The sequence below is a fragment of the Gastrolobium bilobum genome, unplaced genomic scaffold, assembly GCF_033153095.1.
Source record: "Gastrolobium bilobum isolate Gb01-03AN ecotype WA unplaced genomic scaffold, APGP_CSIRO_Gbil_v1 utg10835, whole genome shotgun sequence".
NCBI lineage: Eukaryota > Viridiplantae > Streptophyta > Magnoliopsida > Fabales > Fabaceae > Gastrolobium > Gastrolobium bilobum.
The window spans coordinates 1-20,654 of NW_026897374.1; the positions used below are offsets into that span (position 1 = coordinate 1).

At 35.2% G+C, this 20,654-nt stretch overlaps 1 protein-coding gene across 1 annotated transcript; it reads right to left on the minus strand.

The window, feature by feature from the left end:
- Nucleotides 1-5,159: 5,159 nt before the first annotated feature.
- On the minus strand, nt 5,160-19,930 carry LOC133306399 (uncharacterized). The gene is made up of 19 exons (XM_061506719.1): nt 19,759-19,930; nt 17,865-18,481; nt 17,654-17,778; nt 17,408-17,502; nt 17,050-17,301; nt 16,366-16,453; nt 14,409-14,460; nt 12,368-12,433; nt 9,936-10,087; nt 9,062-9,132; nt 8,772-8,966; nt 8,607-8,645; nt 7,825-7,932; nt 6,956-7,045; nt 6,736-6,811; nt 5,916-6,012; nt 5,766-5,835; nt 5,494-5,670; nt 5,160-5,387 (listed from the first exon to the last, which is right to left on the minus strand). Exons 2-19 carry the CDS (start codon nt 18,446-18,448, stop codon nt 5,160-5,162), a joined length of 2,565 nt encoding a protein of 854 aa, XP_061362703.1. The 5' UTR covers nt 18,449-18,481; nt 19,759-19,930.
- Between the last annotated feature and the right edge of the window lie 724 nt (nt 19,931-20,654).

Sequence of the window (20,654 nt, forward strand, 5' to 3'; positions counted from 1 at the left end):
CGTTCTGGATCTGTGCTCACCTCTTTGATCGGACCTCGTTTGGTAATTTTTCGTGATTTTTTGGCTTCTTAGTACTATTCCTTGAGTTGTTTTTGCAGTATGGCCGCTTCGACGGTGATTCAACTCTAAACTTATCTGAAAAAAATTCTACCTCATCTGTGGTGACCCCTTGGTCACAATGATCTTCCAAATCTACATCAGAGTTATCGATTTGACGGATCAAATTATTTGTCATGGTCTCAGTTCATTCGTACTACCATCAAGAGTCGCAATAAGATTGCTCATCTTGATGGCCCTGCTCCTGCTGCCACGGATCCCGATTTTGCTGTTTGGGATAATGAGGATTCTCTTATCATGACTTGGTTGTGGAATTCGATGACTCCTGAAGTGGGTCGTCATTGTATGTTCTTGTCTTCTGCTATGGAGATTTGGGAAACTGTCCGCTCCACTTATTCCTTGAAACAGGATATGGCTGCGCGCTATGAATTGCGCAATAAAATATTCACTACAAAACAAGATTCTTTATCCGTGACTGAGTACTATGGCACCTTGAAGGAGTTATGGACTGAACATGATCAATTTCAGAGTTTGAAGATGAAATGTACTGCAGATGCTACTGCTTTAGCCAAGGAGGTAGAAAATGAGCGTATTTTTGATTTTCTTGCTGGTTTGAATTCCGAGTATGATCCTATTCGGGTTCAGATACTTGGCAAAGAAACTTTTCCATCCCTTTCTGCTGTTTTTCAATACTGTTCGGGGAGAGGAGAATCGTCGGGGTGTTATGATGAACCCTGATAAATCTGTCATGTTATCATCAAAAGATGGTGCTGCTTCTAAACCCACTGATGGGTCTGCTATGATTTCAACAAAAAAAGATGGTTCTACTTACAGGAGTTCCTTTCCAAAATATTCTGATGGAGCATCTTCTAGACCTAAGAAAGATGATCGCTGGTGTTCTTATTGTAAAAGAACAGGTCATATCAAGGATCTATGCTATCGCCATGCGTGGTCAAGCGCATTTTACTTCTTCTGATATAGCTCCTACACCTAATGAGACCCAACCTGCACTTCGTCCAGATGAGTTGGAACGACTTCGAACCATTCTTGATTCTCTGAGTAAGCCATCTGGTACTAGTGATTTGGCTATGACTGGTATGAGCTCCAAAATTTCTTCTTTTCTTACTTCATGTATTGATTTTAAACATTCTTGGGTTGTTGATTCTGGTGCTACTGATCATATGGCTTGTTGTGCTGACCCCTTTGTTTCTTATAACCCTACCATTGGCACTCATACGATAGCCGTAGCTTATGGCTCCCATACATCAGTTGCGGGTTCTGGTAACATAAAATTACAGCCTTCCTTACATCTCAAAGATGCTCTTCATGTCCCTAAACTTTCTACTAATCTTCTTTCTATTCATAAAATTACAAAAGATTTAAATTGCACTGTAACCTTCTTTCCTACTCACATTGGGGGTGCTAAAGAGCAAGGTGGGCTGTATTATCTGGTGTCACAATCTCCTGCAACTCATGTTAAGGATCACATCTTACTGTCACATGGCCAGTCAACTGCTGATTCTCTGATTTGGCTTCATCATAAGCGCTTGGGACATCCTCCATTTAGTTTACTCAAGTCTTTATTTCCGTCTTTGTTTTTGTCTAAGTCTGTTGAGTCTTATCATTGTGATGTTTGTGAGTTTGCTAAGCATCATCGTGTGTCTTTCCCTTCTAGTATTACTAAAAGTGTTGAACCTTTTGATCTTATTCATTCTGATGTTTGGGGTCCTTCTAAGGTCCCTCATTCTTCTGGAAATAAATGGTTTGTTTCTTTTATTGATGATTGCACTCGTGTAACTTGGGTTTACTTAATGCATGAAAAGTCTGAGGTACCAAAACTGTTCTTTCAATTTTATAAAATGATTGAGACTCAATTTTGTAAAAAAATCAAAAGACTAAGGACAGATAATGGTACTGAATATGTCAATCACTCTTTTTCCCAATTTATACAAAATCAAGGTATGATTCATGAACTTACATGTGTAGACACCCCTCAACAAAATGGGGTTGCTGAAAGGAAAAATCGTCACCTTCTTGAAGTTGCTCGTGCCTTATTATTTCAAACACATGTACCCAAATGCTATTGGGGAGATGCCATTCTTACTGCAGCATTCTTGATCAATCGTCTACCCACTCGGGTTCTCGATCACGTAAGTCCTATTCACTCCATGACTTCTTTTTTTTCTTCTATTCCAACTTTGCAAAGTCTTCCTCCTCGAGTGTTTGGGTGTGTTGTCTTTGTTCATATTCATAAACAGCATCGCAGTAAGTTGGATCCTAGGGCTCTTAAATGTGTCTTCCTTGGATATGCTCCTGATAAGAAGGGCTACAAGTGTTATCACCCTGGAAGTCGGGAATTTTTTGTTTCTATGGATGTTACATTTCAGGAATCTGAGTCCTTTTTCCAAGGTCCTCATCTTCAGGGGGAGAATGATTCACCAGAAGACTCATCACCTTCCTTCTTTGAAACTTCAGTGTCTACTCCTTCACCTGTGTCAGTGTCTCTTCCTCTTGTTCCTGTTCCTAATGTGTCTGTGACTGATCCTCCTATGATTGATACATCAAGTACACAAGAGATACGGAAGATTGTAACACCTGAATTGGTATATCAAAGAAGGAAACAGCCCACATTGCCTCAACAGCAACCTCAATCGTCTGAACCACTGGTAAGTCTTGAATCTCATATTTCTGATCATGATACTTCTGATGACTTACCCATTACTACTGCTTCTGATGATTTACCCATTGCTTTAAGAAAAGGAAAAAGATCTTGTTCCAAGAAATCTTGTTCTTCCTGTCCCTCTTGTACTCAATACCCTATCTCCCATTTTGTTTCCTCTGCTAATCTTTCTGTGCAGCACAAAAGCTTTGTTTCAGCACTAGATTCTACTTCAATCCCAAAATCAGTACATGAAGCTTTGAGAGATGGGAATTGGGCTCAAGCCATGCAAGAGGAGATGAATGCGTTGGAGAAAAATAAAACATGGGAGGTTATTGATAGACCCAACGGAAAGAAAGCAGTAGGGTGCAGATGGGTTTATACCCTAAAATATAATTCTGATGGCACTCTTGAGAGATACAAGGCTCGATTAGTCGCCAAAGGTTACACTCAAACCTATGGCATTGATTATGAAGAAACCTTTGCTCCAGTTGCAAAAATGAATACAGTAAGAATCTTGTTGTCCCTTGCTGCCCATTACAATTGGGATATAAATCAATTTGATGTGAAAAATGCTTTCCTCAATGGTGAGTTAGAAGAAGAAGTCTACATGGAAATCCCGCCTGGTTTTGATTCTGTGAAGGGGGAAATAAAGTTTGTCGATTAAAAAAGGCCTTGTATGGATTGAAGCAGTCACCTCGTGCTTGGTTTGGGAGGTTTACTAAGGTTATGATGACCTTAGGATATAGACAGAGTCAAGGAGATCACACTCTTTTCTTTAAGCACTCCCAAAACGGGAAGCTTACTGTGCTCCTTGTATATGTTGATGATATTATTATCACAGGTAATGATTTTGTGGAGAGACAGATTCTGCAGACACGGCTTGCCTCTGAGTTCGAAGTCAAAGACCTTGGGAAACTGAGATATTTCCTAGGGATAGAAGTAGCTCATTCAAGCAAAGGAATTTTTATCAGCCAAAGGAAATATGTTCTTGATCTTCTCAAAGAAGCAGGAAAGCTCGGGTGTAAACCCTCTAATACTCCTATTGAGCAGAATCACAAGATGGACTATGAAGAAGAGAGTCCTCCAGTTGATAAAGGACAATATCAACGGCTAGTTGGGAAATTGATATATTTGGCCCATACTAGACCAGACCTAGCTTATGCTGTTAGTGTTGTCAGTCAGTTTATGCACAATCCAAAGGAAAAACACATGCAGGCTGTAGAGAGAATTCTTCAGTATCTTAAAGGTACTCCTGGTAAAGGATTGTTATTCCGACGTGATGGCAATCTATCTTTAGAAGTCTACACAGATGCTGATTATGCTGGATCCATGACTGACCGTCGTTCTACCACTGGTTATTGCATGTTTCTTTGCGGTAACTTGGTGACATGGAGAAGTAAGAAACAAGATGTGGTTGCCAGATCAAGTGCAGAAGCTGAATTTCAAGCTATGGCTCAAGGCATTTGTGAGTTACTGTGGCTGAAAATTGTACTTGATGATCTCAAAATAAAATGTGAGGGACCTATGAAGCTGCTATGTGATAATAAGTCCGCTATTTGTATAGCTCATAATCCAGTTCAACATGATCGGACTAAACATATTGAGGTCGACCGCCATTTCATCAAAGAGAAACTTGATAGCGGGTTGATTACCACTCCATACATTCCCACTGGGCGTCAATTAGCTGATCTATTAACAAAGGGGCTTCCTTCAGACAGATTTCAAGAACTTACTAGCAAGCTGGGAATGATAAATATCTATTCCTCAGCTTGAGGGGGAGTGTTGTAAATAATATTGATTTAGTTATTATTTAGTTTATTGTTGTATTAGGCCAAGCCCTTTGTTGTATTGGGCCAAGGCCTTTAGGTTAAAAGTAGGTCACATATTCTCTATAAATAGAGAATCCCTTGTACACATTATTTACAATTCTAAAATATATCAGAATACCCTTTTTCAAGTAGAAGGATGTCATGCTTTCTAGGGTGTCTCTTTTTCCTTACATTTGTAATAGAATTGGATTGTCTTTTAGCTTCTCATTGATGCTTGGGGCACGTTGTTGTTTGAAAGGAATTTCTATTATTAATATAAAACGTAATTGAACTTCTTCGTTGCAATTTTGAGCCGCCACTTGGGCTTGCTGTTTTCTATACTGTTTTTCTTCAACAGTAACCAGGTCTTATCATGGCCACTGGGTGGGGTTGGGTATATGGATCAATCGATGCCATTGGACATCAAAAAACCAAATTTATTTAGGGCAAGGATGCTGTGTGCTTGTGTTAAAAGAAAGGATCATGACATATACACTTCAGCAGAGACACAGGCACACATCAGTAATGCTAACACTCTTCCACCTTGTAAACCCCACATCATTCACACCTTCCAGTAATATGTAGAATCAAAGCAGAATCTTATGGGAGAAAAGCAAAAACTATCAGATCTGCTACAACCTAATTCTTGTGTAGACCAACCACCAAATTTCATTCCGAGTTTTAGTTGCAAGAGACTTATCAACTGGAAAAGCCAAATGTGCCAGAATAAAAATTACCTTTGAGGTAAGAGTTGAACCAGTTATGCTGATAAAATTTGCACCAGCTTCAGTGGCAAGTGCCTTGGCCAGAAGAGTTTTCCCAGTTCCAGGTGGTCCAAAAAGTAATATTCCTTTGCAGGGCTGACAATAGTTACTCCAATTTTATTACACACAATAAAGGAACAGAACAAAATCGATTTAGCTACACTGAGAATGCATACAAGAAACAAGGAACAAGAATCGTTACCCGCAACAAGTTTCCATGAGAGAAAAGCTCTGGTCTTCTCATTGGAAGAATTACAAGTTCCTTAAGTGCCTTCTTCACATCTTCAAGAGCACCTATGTCATCAAACTTCACTCCAATTTCACCAGGAGCTACTACAGATGAAATGAAATTGCTCTCAAACTCATCCTTCGCAAGGTTCTGTTATGACATTCGTAAGATTCAAATCAAAATAAGATAAAAAAAAAGCCCTGGATTTAACATCACTTATAGTAACAGTAAGATAAACCACATGCCTTGAGGCTCTGAGAAGGCTTCCGTGAATTAGTTTCATAGCCCTTCAACCTTGAGATTGCAATTTCAAGACTTCACAAAAGGGAAAGAACAAACAAATGAGCTTAAAAATTCTACCCAATAACATAAAATAATAGGATTTATATTTTTACCTTTCACGAGGTAGCCATAATCTTTCTCCTTTAACAGAAGGAAGCAGACATTTTGACAAGTAATAATTTTTGGCCCAGCCTACCACTTTTTCAGCTTCTAAAAACAAAATTATAACGCACAGAAAAAGACATGTGAACACATCATATTTTGATAATAAAGTTTATAATTTTCATTTTCTACAGTAACCTTTCAATCAGGAAAACAAAATATGCAATGCAACAATGTATTTTTAACATTGGCATGGTTTGAACATGATGCTGGAGTGCAACTTATATCTCCTGGTGGATTAAAGCAACAAGGTCCTTCCAAGGTTTTCATTAACAGTATTGCAAAGGGATTGCAAGACTCTTTTGAGCTGATGCATATTTGTCCCCCTTATCAATTTTGTTCTTTTACAGATTCTTCAAGGAAATATTTTATAAAAACAAGAAAGGGTGCAAGTCGTAAAGTGGAAACCGCTAGGAGGTGATTAGTATTAAAAGAGATAAAGAAGTAAAATATGTGATAAACACAATAAGAATAAATAAATAAATAAATAAACTATTGTCTTCTGTCCTTTTAATCATCATCATCATCCAACCAATCAAATGCATTACTAAAACTTAAATCAACTACTCCATTAACAAATATAAGTGCTTCCTTGAATTTGAACCACAAAATCAACATTCAAGTTTTTTTTGTAGTCACTTGCTTTTGTTGTAACAATGAAATAAATTAAAGGGATGAATAGAGGGTACAAATACAATGGTCGAGGAACAAGGACAAGAGCATACAAGAGAATAATAAGTGAAACACTTAAATATAACTACAGTTTCTTACTTTGCTTCGTCAAAATGATGCCATCAGTATTTACATGCAAGAGGTCCGTGCACAATAGCTGATGTTCTTCAAGAACCTGGACCATGAAAATCCAGCTATAAATGTCTAATGTTGATGGTGAAAAATGCATTAAACGATAGTATACTTCAAGGGCAACATACATGACACATAATAAGTACATATCCATTTAGAAATCAGCAAGGTAATGGATTTGACTCACCTTCCGTAATTCATTCAAATTACTACGTGCAACCACAATTTCCCTATCTTCCTCAAGTTGTTTCTTGAATGTTGCCAACATATTATCATCCTGCAAAGTGTCATACAATATTTCAGATGAAACCATGACATCAACATCAACATCAATATCAACACCACCTTTGAGAGATAAGCCGAACAGAAAGCAAATTAACAGCAAGCTATTAGAATCAATTCTCATCATATTGTACATAAAGTCAGATACTTTATAATTCTCAATAGAAAAACTTTAAGGAGCCATAGAGCCAATTAACAGTCAAACAAATATAACATTTCTGTTTTGATTTCATGGAGAATTATAAGATTTCCAATGTACACCTTTGAGAGATAAGTGACTGTCATGCTTGCAAGAAGAAAAAATCTGTAGCAGAAATGGTCATCAATATGAACATCCAAATTTACTAAGCCTATGAAGGAAAAAAGAGAGAAAAAAGACACAATATGGCAATTCAAAACAAAGGGTCGCAGTACAGTATACAAACTAAATTAAAATAAAAAAAAATTATAGAAAATTAAATGCAGAAAAATATATGTAGACCCACACACACACATGCACATAAGCCATTTATTTTTCTATTATGCTAATATTCCCAGTATATGTATGACTTGTCTTAATGAAGAAAAAATATCTTCAGTGAGATTTGTATATTTAATGTTATTGTTCCCCCAGTAGTGGGAGGGATAGTTTACTGAGATGTTTAAACTTTAAATGTTTCATACCAAGTGTGGTGCTTGACATGTATCAGAAACCATGAAGTACTATTACTTTTATAGACAAAACAATTACCTGTGGTGATTCATCATGAAACAAAATATACACAAAAGAATTACCTTAGGTGGATGTATACACAAAACATTAGAGAAGAGCTTGTTTATTTCATCTTCTTCTGATGTCTTTTCTCCTTTGAATCCGTCAGTCAAACGCTTAAGAGAAAGAGGCTGTAAACAAATATTGTTAGAATATCTAGTCAGAATATGTAATATGTTAGACTATCATAGATGATCATGGTAGGACATCATGTATATACTATGGTATCAATTAGGATTATGTATATCATGATTTAATCATTGTAATTAATACCCATGCTAATATATATAGAGCTATACATGGTCTATTACGGATACACAAATTCACCCACTCAGATTTCCTTTCTGCATTCTTATTCTATTCAGCAGTTGATAAAGCATACAACAGGAAATATTACAAGTGCACTTAGGCATCATAAATTGGCCATAAATTTTTTTTACAAAAATACTGTAATAAAATACCAGTAATATTTACAATGGTAGCATATAGCCACAGAAAATTATCATGTGTCTAATTGAAATATTTACTAGTGTTCATTGTTGACATCAATTTTTCTAAACAAAAAAAATAAAATAACTGGAAGAAAAGAATGAATATAGATATGGGGGAGGATAAAGTTGGCTTGGCATCAATTTTAATCATGAATAAATTCAGCGACATTACATTTAGAAGCATAATGTAGTTATTTGGGATCTATAAAAAGAACAGAGTGTGATTTGACAGCAGCATAATTTGAACCCATATACGTACAACCATAAAATATGGAAGGGAACGCATACATTTGTAGAAAGAAAGAAAGCATTACCAGCTTAGCAACGCGACCAAAGTTTGGAAGTATCATTGTCTGTCAAACATCATATATGATCAAGGAGAAAAGTCAAAATTAAATTGTTACTATTTGTAAAATGGAAATAATGTATTTCAGTTACAGACATTACTTCATGACCAAAAAATAACAATTGAAGCTTACAAATTGTTCTTTCTCCTTTGAACCTGACTGAGCTTTGTTTTGCCCACAAATCAACACTATGGGGCCAGATAACTGGTCAAACATCTCTTCGACCTTATGAAAAAACTCACTTCGGTTTGACTTAGGAACTGATTTATGCAACCAATGTGAGCTGTCTGGAAAATAGACAATAAGAGGTTGTTTGGAATGTAAAACCTGCAAAAGCAACAGTCAGGTTTACCTATAACAAAACAAGATTTTGGTTATCTTATTATGAGATTTAGAAAAGCTGACAAATACCAGCACTATACCTCACATAGAGCCTCCACTGCTATGTAGCAATCATGTGATTGAGCATCAAGATCATTCTCAATGTCCTTAACTGTTTGCAAATTAAAGTCTTAGTTTGCTTATAGTCAAAAGAACTAATATATATTTTTCTATCCAAAAAGGAGGAAAAACTCAAGCTCACATACTTATATCACAGTTGCTAAGCTCGCCAGTATTATATTTTAAAAAATTTCTTTAAATCCTAGGACAGGTAGTACTACTTCAACCTCTGATAACAAGTTTATAACAACATAATCATCAAATCCTGAGCCATGTATATTTGACAAAGATCAAGAAAACCTAATGCCTTGACTAGAAAAATCAAGGCATCCCCTTCAAGACTTAGGCTAAAAAAGATAATTTCCCAAAAAAAAGAAATTAAAACAATTGAGCATAATGCCAAATTCCATTGCCAGTGTAAGAGAAATTAAACATAAATAAATATATCCATATTGTATGTATGCTCCAGCTGACACAGATTCAAGTCAGTTAAACTATTAAAAATAAAATTTGAACACATAATATCTCATAATAATCAACTAAACATAGAAAATAAAGTCAATGAGGGTTGTCACATCTGGTCGAACCTTCTGCTCACGCTAGCCGCGGCTTGGGTTCGATTCTCAGGTTTTCCTCTTTTGATAGGCAATATTTATTTATTTTTGGTAAATATATAGGCAATATTTAATCCCTCTGTATACCCTCATTGAGGTTGATGGTTTTCCCTAGCTTTGCAAGGAGGCATGCCTACCCCTAATCTAAACTTTTATCTACTTAAAAAAAATATATATAAGGGAGCTAGCTTTAAGAGTAGAAGATTGGAGTTTTTCAATATTTCGAATAAGAGAAATGTACCATGTATCCAATAAATTGGTGGTTTTGTACGATCGTCATTGAGGTTCTCCACCGCACTCTCATTGGCCTTGTCATCAGTAATATCCAAGATAACAGCAACTCGATCCCCATTAACCTCGTATACCTCTCCCCTCTGACCATTAGTTAAAGGCCTGCAATATATTTCACATTTGGTTAAAATTGCAACAACAAAAAAAACAATACATACAAGCTATAAGCATATCTGAACATATAATTCTCATTTGTATAAAATATGTTGTGGATATCAATATAGAATATTTTTAAGGATAACATTAATTGAAAATGAATCCATAATTTTAATCATGACACGTGATAGCAAGAAAATGAATGACAGACATCCCAGCAATTGACTTAGTATCAGAAATAAAATTAATGACCAGAAAAGGGTAATACAAAATACATCCAGACAGGATATTAGATGACCAGCCAAGCAACATACAAGATCACAATTTATGAAATTGCAAATTTGCAATATGCACATAGAAGGCAATGCTATATTACATTTAGGACAACGTGTTTCACTCTCTGAACTTTTAATATCAATGGATGATATGAATCCAGATTTACACAAATCAGGTTCACTTCATCCAATTATTTCTTGGTCAGAGATACATGTCAAAATGCAAGTAGCCATTGATTATGCATTTTTCCCTGATAAAAAAATACAACATAAATAATCAAACTATCCCATAGATGCTAAAAGATGACGTAAAAATTATCAAAAAATTCAGGAATTTTGTGAGTGATTACAGGTTGCAAAGAAGTTCATAAAGAATAAAATGCAGAAGCATCAGCCAAGCAGGAATCTTCCAAAAAGCAGAAGAAACATGGAAAACTAGAAATGAAGAAGTCAACCTAAAAAAGTACTCAATCCCTCTGCATATCTGACAAAGAAACTACTTAAAAAGCCATCAACATAAAACCACAAAGAAGCCAGGAAAACTATCCTATCCCAAAGAAGATTTATGGGCAGAAATAACTTCCTAAACTTATTTAACTCTAACCAAATGCACTACACACCCACACAAAGAAAGCATAACCATACAATACCCTAGCCCCCTTCCTTCCCGTAGCCACACAATACTGTAACCAGATCCACAAATAGTTGAAAATTACAAGGAGTAATTGCGCAAACTCAAACCCTAATCCCAATGCACCCAGATTTACAACAGTCTACAACCTAAATACTTATAGGACTGTAAACTTCCTTGTTAGGTCACATTGCATGCTTTTCTGGGTAGGGTCAAAACCAAAATTAAGTGCAAGCCACTTTATAACAAATTGCCTTGCCAGGTTTATGAATTTGTTTAGTTGATGATGGCCCTAAAAGTGAGTGTACCAGTTAGTTAGTTATTCTAGAATATTCTGCAAGTAGGATAAAAGGTAGGCAGTGTGTGTAGTGTGAGTATGCATGAATTCAGAATTGGTTAGTGGGAAAATTTGGGGATCTCTGGAAGTTGAGGTCTCTTGGGGTTTATTTTCTGCATTTTATCTTGGTATTAGTGTATGTAAAAAGAGGCTATGCCTCCATTGTTACTGAAATCAGTTATATTTTTCTGGGTTCCATCAGTTGAGAAGTTTGATTATTCATGAATTCTATCAGTGGTGTTGTTAAATTCTTAACTGTAATTTTACAAAAGTCAAATGCGATAGGAGTTACCTGCCTAGTTACCCAACTAAATACAAACACCCAACATATAATTGAAGGGAGATCAAGGCAAATGATTTGGGGGAGAAATTTCAGCTCTCTTCATTTGAATAGCATTTTCTAGCAATGGTCTATGTATACTTCCTACCATCAATGAGTTTCAGCTCATTTGAGAAATACAACCAGGACCAACGTTATCTTTAAACAAATATTCGGGACAAAATGTTATATATTTAAAAGCCTATTTTACTGCTGCGTCAAGCCCACAAGGCAAGAAAACTCTGACTGGAATTACATGCTTGTGTTAGCAAAACTACAAATGAAGATTTTTCGCATGAATCTCAAAAGCATGTCCATATGTTCTTGAAAAGAAATCAAAACACTAATGAATAGAAGGAACCATTAAATTAGGCAAAGGATTGATTTTAAGTTGATAGGAAATAAACTTCAAAAAACAGCAAAAGAAAATGTGAGGTAAGGAACAAGAACGAGAAATATACCCTAAATGTAGCTCGAGGATCACCCCATTGGTTAGACAAGGAATTAAGCAGATATTTAGGAAACAAAAATGATTGTTCACCATGACTTTCAGTAAAATCAAACATGCTCTTCTTTACAATTTTACTATTTATAAATTTTACTTTTATCATATTATATAGTAAAAGTAAAATTTATAAAACAGAATCAGTTTCAAGAAAATGCCAAAAGGAGAGAGGTATTTAACAATTTGGCTCCTCCACATAGGGATGACTTACCGACCCACCTGCCATGTATTATAGTATAAGCATTAGTTGGACCATCAGATGTCAGTATCTTCCCCAGTATGACCCTGTGATAAAATTATATATGCCAATGTCAGGTGAGTGCTAACTCAGAGTCCAATGGGGATGATACATTGGTTTTACAAGAAACAGCCAAGGCAGCTCTCCTAGAACCACGCCCGCAGTTTTCGAAATATTTGAGAACCTGCTCATTATTGTCTTATAGTGCCTTTTTCCAAACAATATTGCATTACATGTTTCAGTAGAAATGTTTCAAAAATATTTTTTGGACAGAACATTGGCTTTGTAATTACCCAGATATTCATCAAAATTATAGGACCCTAACTATATATCATGCAAACTCCTAATGTACCTAAGTTCAGAATTACATGACTTCCACCCACTACCTGAGCTCATCCTAGAACTTATTACAATCAAGCAAAAATGAAACACAATTTATAGTAAAAACTATGACATAAAAATAAAATCATCCTATTACCAAAAAAAAAAAAAAATCATCAAAAAAAAAAAAAAAAAAAATCATCCACCAAACATTGGCATATATAATTCCATCACAAGATAAAAGGACAAGGACAAAAATGTCCAACGGAGAAGAACCATATATACTTCTCTTCATATATAGAAATATAAATTAGTTGACTATTTAGAAACCAGATTATCATATGCGGAACTTTAGTCTCCGGTTGTCTGACAGACTTCGGCGAATCATGGGTTCATGATATAGAAATACAAGATACATGTTCCCAAAGACATTATATATGGAAAGAAATCAGTATATGAAAACCCATGGGAAATTGTTTCCACTTTCCCACTGCACTCTTCATATTCAAGAATTCCCATCTCACAAAACTAAAACAGAAAAATCCTTAGATTTGGGATTCAATATAGTTGAGTTTACCCCCATTAACAGTATCACCACTACCTCCTCTGTAATTACAATAGTACCATTATTATAACCACTTATGTTGCCACCACCATAGCCACAAGCATAAAAAGCACGAACGATATGATAATCACCTGTACATCATGCCCACAACCATTGTCACTATTTGTGCAATAATAAATGTCTTATTAATGAGCAGAATATCCTTTCTAATGTTTTTTTTTAAGAAGCAATCAGAAACCTTTGAAAGCATCACTTATAACACTGGCAGTGCATGGTTTAAGCAGTTCACTGGTATATAAATGCTTGCTTTAACAAGGGGTCTCTTTGCTGATTTGCCTTTACATATTTTATACAATATAATTGTGCATATGCCTTTTCTACAGTGCTCTGGCTCTGGTCTATTTTGTAAAAAACCGATTCAACCCAAAAGCTTAAGCTATTAGGTGAGGGACTCTTTAATGACTTATATTATACTCTAACACGGCCCCTCACAAGAGAGCCCATTGGGCTTGAAAGATGAATAATGCATCAGGCTCAGCCTACCTGCGCTAAAAAATTCCACAAAAAAAACAGGAAGCGGCGAGGATCGAACTCGGGACATCAAGGCTCTGATACCATGTAAAGAACCGATTCAACCCAAAAGCTTAAGCTATTAGGTGAGAGACTCTTTAATGGTTTATATTATACTCTAACATGTTTCAAAGGAACTTCATCTACGGATATGCAAATTGTTAACACGTTTCCTACATGGCCTCTTTGGCTATTTGTATTCTTTTAGTTTTTCTATTTAGGAAGATATTTATCATTCCTCGGTTGCATTATTAGCATTTCTCTCTAATAAGATTTCTTCTTTTGTTTGAAGAAAAATTCTGTTTATCTTTTATTGTTTTTGTTTTTCTAGTCATCATTAAATTGTCCATCAGTTTGCTTAAGATATGTAGTTAGATGAGAAAAATCTTCCACAACAATTTATCAAAATTAGCCATATTGGCAGCCACAGCAACAATGCTAAGCAAGTTCATGTACACTTGAATCGAGAAAAGCAAAAATGCAAGTTTATGGGAGATGGACCAGAAATAAGCATCCACTATATTAGAAAAGTGGGGGAAATAAAAAAGGAGGAATCCTTTTATTACCTATCATCAGCTGTAATTCGAACAGATGGCCCATTGTACTTCACACGGTCACCTAAGAATTGTAACAGAGCAAAAATGTAGATATTTATATGAATGCTAATACGAATGGGAAGCTTAGAAGATGAATCATTAAAACTTTGCAACATCTAAATTCATTTAATATCACAAGTGCAACAAAAAAATATCATCATTATCTTCCAGCAAACAAACAATATAGAGCTGCAGGATATAAATAAAATAAATGCGTAGGAAATCTATTAAAATCTAAAGGTGATCCGATAATTACTAATGGAATTTAGGAGGACAATATCCAGGCAAGTAAAGGTAAGATAATTCAATTTCTCAACCAGCTTTCTATATTCTCCAGGTCATAGGCAAGTTGTCTGGAGGAAGGACTTAAGAGCACATATATACTAGTAGTGTTGTTTCTTGATAGAAACATATACCAGTAGTATTTGTTGATTTGTGGTCCAGCCCATAACCACATCACATGGTCCAGCCTCCAAGAGCCGAAGAACATGAATCTTCAATCATTCTCCATGATTGCAGATCCTCCTTCCTTTATTCACCAAATCTGTTCCTTATTCTATTCCATATAATTTCTGATTATGTTGATTTGGTCAATCATTCCAGATTCAGGTTTTCTCCTTATTTAGAAGATTCTCATTTATGTCTTGGATCCTAGGGTTGCATGTCTGATTGGGGTGGCCATCTCCCTATTTATGGCTTGAACCTCTGTTCAGAATGATTGAATTGAATAAACAGAGAGCAGAAAAATATATCTCCGAAATTCTTCAGTATTAAATCATAGCTTCCTCAAACCGGAAGAGCCATACAACAAGAGTAATAAATAGAGTATGACAATTCTTAATCATAGGAGGTTTTTCCCCTCCATATCAGATCAGAACCAGATTCCTAGAATATGAGTTCTTCCTCTCCCTCTCTTCCCAATAAAGTCCCCTTCCATTCCCTCTAATTATGGAAACCCAAATAGAAGGTTCTCAACACCAAGCAGAACCTGAAACTCCATTTCCCTTCTTATCAAACAAGTGAATAGAGGATAACTTTGTTTTTCTTTTCTTGTATAGAGTAAGCAGGTGGCTTTGATACTTCACCTGTGTATATGAACAAGAATTTTTTTATAGAAAAAAAATTTTACATACAAAACCGGGAAAGTACAGTAAGTGGGAAGGATAGGATATCCTCCAGAACAGGAAATCAAAATACAAAGAGGAACGTAGTGAAGAAAAAAAAAATAAAGATGATCACAAGTCTTCCAAATCTCCCACCATATTAGAAGACCAAACAAGAGTTTCAAGCACTTAGGATTAGGACAATCAATTTCAAGACCCATTTTAAAGGTTGCTCATCTTACACAATTTGTGTCAAGTCATGGTATTCTCAAAAGGGTATTAGCACCTTAAAAAATTATTTCCTTTTTATGTTGATAACTAGAATTTGCATGCAGTCTTCTCTCACAGATTAAAGAAAAATGGTCGTTTCCAGGCCTCACCGACCCTAACTAGTTTGGATAAAGGTGTTGTTGATGTTGATGTTGTTGGTCGTTTCCAGACCTAAAATGGAAACTGAGAAGCATCACACTTGAGTTAAGCATCGCTTAATGCCCCCAAGGGGCTCTAAACCATCAAAATAATTGTGCTCTGAGAAGAATAGTTATCTATTAGAAATGATGTCACTCCTCACATGAAAAAGGGAGGTTTGAAGTTTCAGAAGTGAGTGTGTGAAATGATTTTTCCCTTTGCAGGGCATCATGAAGGAACAGTTCACCGTGACTGAGCTCTAAATTTCACAATAGTTTGTTAACTAGCAAAGATATAATCCCTGTTAATACAGGGACAATTGACATCTTAATTTTGCTTTCAAGTAGATGAAGTAGAAAATCATACATATCAAGTTCGTATGTAAGATCGAAGTTGCAGCTAGCTGAGAATTTTACCTTTTCTTAGCGGGCATCCAGATTTATCAGAAGACTTGGCATCATTAGACTTGGATGACTCAGAACACTCAGATTCTCCAGACGTTATCTGCAAAAAGATTTGGGCTTAGGGGGTGAGATATCAAGCAATCTTTTGTAATTTTATTTACTCATGCATATTAAGAATTCTTGAGAGAAGACTAACACGAGTTTCAACTAAGATAACGGCCAAATATATATCATAACATTTAGCTTAACTTTAGATAAGACTATCCTCACTGAATGCCACAAAAATTATGACATACTCGTTTTCAACCTCCCTTAGAACTTACAGTCATCAAAAAGTAGAAATCAATGTTTCATCATTTGTTATACACAATGCCACAATGATTTCCTATTATTGTTGGTATAAATTGAAGATACTCATATAGAAAGGAAAATTAAATAACCTTTGCTAGTAATAAAATAACACAAAACTATAATCATTAGTCTATATGAGTAGATGGAGTAAAACTAAAAAAGTAACTAACAAATAGATACGCATTAAAACTACCATCCAAATACCACTTTCTAAACATTCATTATCTCAAGTTATGTTCTATGCACTAAGTAAAACCTTCCAGTCACCAGATACTTCATTTTATCATAGCCAACAGACCAAAGAAAAGCATCCCATTACTCTTAAACAATGAAGTGTATATACACCTTTTCAAATTCTTCAACATTGTAAGGAACAAGTTTCTGAACAGCCGCTTTAACCTTCTTAAGGGCTGCTTCAGCAGATGCTAGTGCATCTTCATTATCACTTGCATCTGACTTCACCTCAGTACTGCTAGTCCACTCTTCTTCATTACTAGCATCATTATCATCCTCATTCTCTGACTCCAGAGAACCCTCTTCCCCAGATTCTCCATTATCATCGGACTCATAGTCGGATGATAAATCATCATCAATATCCTGCATAACAATTCAAATAGTATAAGTTTTTTGCTCCTAGCACCATTACTATAATACTAAGAAATCATTGAATAACTTAGAACTTCTAACTTCTTCCAGAACGTACATAAGGAGCAAGAATGCTGCTATCAAGCACTAATAGAGGAACTTGTAAACCTCGTGCGAGAGCTCTAACTAATCTCTCACGATAGAGCTCAGTGCCTGAAGATAAAAAGACAACATAAACATACAGACCGAAGGCAAAAACCACAATAAAACTTCTAATGCATAGATGTTAGTAAAATAGTATCCAAAATAAACATTATAAATTAAATAGAATAACAAGGAAAATTTTGTGGAATAAATGGCAGACCAGGAACGCTCTGAAGCAATATTCTCCCACTTGAAGATGTGAGGCGAGCGCCAAAAGATGAAGCAAACTTCTTATTTCTCAAATGGGAAGCAGCACACTCCACCAGAAGTTTTTTTGTATGCTCACTATGGATGGAAACATACGACTTAAATCAACAATAAATTTCAGATAAGCGAAGACATTAAATTAAAAAAGAAGAATAAGTAATTACTGAATGTGATAAGGGAATGTGTCCCAGGAAATGTTTATCTTCTCCCAAGGAACAATTCTTCTCAGAAACTCATTTTTAAACTTATCCCTTCTTGTCAAAAATGGTGATTCTCTCCTTTTACTTTCTACGGAAAGCTTCTCTTTATTAAGCCATTCCTCTTGATCCTCTTCTCCTAATTGTGCATGTGCATTGCAGTACGTGACATCTTTCCCATACTTCTCTTGTCGGTTCTGTCCCTTATCAATGTCAGCTCCATCATTAACATGTACATGTTTATCTTCACTAGCATTTCTTCCATCACTTTCAGAGCTATAAGCATGTAACTGAGTACTCTTAAGACAAAAAATACTCCTTTTGTCCAGACCAGTACAATTATTTCTGGATGAAGCATGCCTAGATGAATCTGAAGCTAAAATATGTCTTCTGATGATACTGCAATGTGAAGCATATTCTTTCACACTGGTCTTAGGGGGCAAGGATTGAAAGCATGGATGATCTGAGAATCTTGGCCTAAAAAAGTATTTCGATGGCTGCAACACTAAAGCCCATCTCCGATCTCTGCACTGTATTCTCCTCAAGTACATTGAAATTACTGCCTTTCTCCAACTCCTACTGTGCTGCAGAAGAATTCCCATCCATTACATGATTCATAATCACAAAAATCAAGGTTCATTATTCAATAGTTTTAATGATCTAATCGCAATTAAAATTCTGCTCAAGCAATTTACATACATTGCATCAAATAGATTTCCACACAAAAAAATGTTGAATACTTGAACATAAAAAATGGAACCAAAAGTGACAAATATTCAGTTGATTATACTACTTCTCTAATTCAATGAGAAATAATGTGATTAAAAATATTTTGCCTCGCACACAACTAGTTCATTGAAAAGTTATGTTCTTGTAAATGATTCCGACTCACATGCAAGTCATGGTACTGCTGAGATCATACCTGATTAAGTAAAATAAAAGCCAAAATGCTCAACTAAATTTACAGTTTAGACACTCGGTGGTGTTTGGTTTATTTTCTGTTATCATTTTCAGTTGATATGTTCCACTAATAATAAAGAGGGCAAGCTTGGAGCAGTGATAAAGCTTCTCCTTTGTTCAACTTGAAAGCATGAAACAATGTGAAAACAAGATAGCATTTTTGTAATTATAAACAGGAAAAAATTATCAACTAAAAAAGAAAACAGAAAAAAAAAAAAAAAAAAAAAAAACCCACCTTAATATTCTACTTTTTCCACATAAAAACAAATGAACAGAGAAACAAAAAAATTCCCATTAATTTTTTTCATTAAGAACCTACCCTGTTTCCAAAATACAGAACATCCAAATTCTAAGTCAACAAGACAATGAAAGGACAAAATCCAAATCTCAGTAGTCCGTCATTCTCATCAAATCGGAAATGCCTAAATTGTAAAATCAAAAAAAGCCATAAGCCAAAACAAGAGTGAGGGAGGAGCAAAAAGGAACTTATAAAAATGCACTCTAGAAGTGCCAACAATATGTAGATTTCATTTTAAAAGATCTCAATAAAGTATGAAATATTTTTAAAATCATAACACATGCGTATGAAAAAAAATCAATTAATGTTTCAATTCAAAAGACAAAACACAAGATCCACACGAAGCTCCCCAGTGCAGCTCCAACCAAAATAATAATAATAATAATAATAATAGTAATAATAACTCAAAATATTATGAACTCATATGAAATATGAAGAAATAGAAGAATAAAAAATAAAATAAAATAAAACCCAGATGGAATAAGTCGCAAAAGTTTCAAATTTCCCCCTTTTAAACTGAATTACTTGTGGAATTACAAGCTCAAAGATATATCATATGATATGATCAATAAATAAATACATTAGGGAGGGGAAGAAGCATACCTTTTTGGATTAGTTTTGTGGAAAACGAGGTTAGTGTTCGCCCATAAGACACACAAAGAGTAGAGAGACGGTAAAAGAGGGAGCGAAAGAACGTGCGAGACGAACGTTCAGGAAAGGAGATAGAAGAGAGGGTGTTGCGTTGCGTTGTGTTGTGTTATGAATGAGTGCAAAACAGAGAACTGCGGTGTTCGCGACCGTAACTAGTTCGTGTGTCGTAGGTTTGTTGTCTTACAATGTTGTTGGTCCAGGTCCATCTCAGGCCCAATGTAGGCCCATCTATGCATGCTCTGTTTTGCATGTATATTACATATAGAATGCCATACTCCTAAAAATAAAAATAAAAATAAAAAATAAAAAAGAGTTTGTCCAATAAAGTGAGTAAATAAAAGTATATTTATTTATTTTTTAATTTTAAATTATATCATATTTTTTCATTTATTAAAATTTAAAAATAAATACATCCTTATTTACTTACTTTATTTTATCTAAATACTTTGTTATTTAAAACTTATATGTTATGCCTCATTTAAGTTTGAATTGCACAATGTGAATTATTTTACCTTTTTTTTAACAAAATTTTTATAACTTTTATATAGTCGGATCAGAATTATTTTATACAAATGTAAGTTACACAATTAATTTTTATTATTAATCTTACATATATTTAATGATTCTAATTATTATTATTTTTTTGGAGTTACCCAACCCTAATTACCTCTTTGAGGCGAGTTGGCTCCCTCCGGTATCCCCACAAGCTTCGACTCTTTGAGCCGGCTATGGGACTAATCTGGAGTACGGGGGTCAGTGATGGCTAAAGGTTCAGCCCCCTCCCCAAGAATGCATTCAGCGGGAATTGAACACATGTCCAACCCCACTAACTCAGCGCCAAGGAACCA

Coding starts and splice junctions, on each gene's coding strand:
- LOC133306399 (XM_061506719.1), bottom strand. CDS start 18,448: ATGTACTTGAGGAGAATACAGTGCAGAGATCGGAGATGGGCTTTAGTG. Junction 10,088..12,367: donor TATACTATAATACATGGCAG/GTGGGTCGGTAA, acceptor AATATATTGCAG/GCCTTTAACTAATGGTCAGA. Junction 5,671..5,765: donor AGCCTTCTCAGAGCCTCAAG/GCATGTGGTTTA, acceptor ATGTCATAACAG/AACCTTGCGAAGGATGAGTT.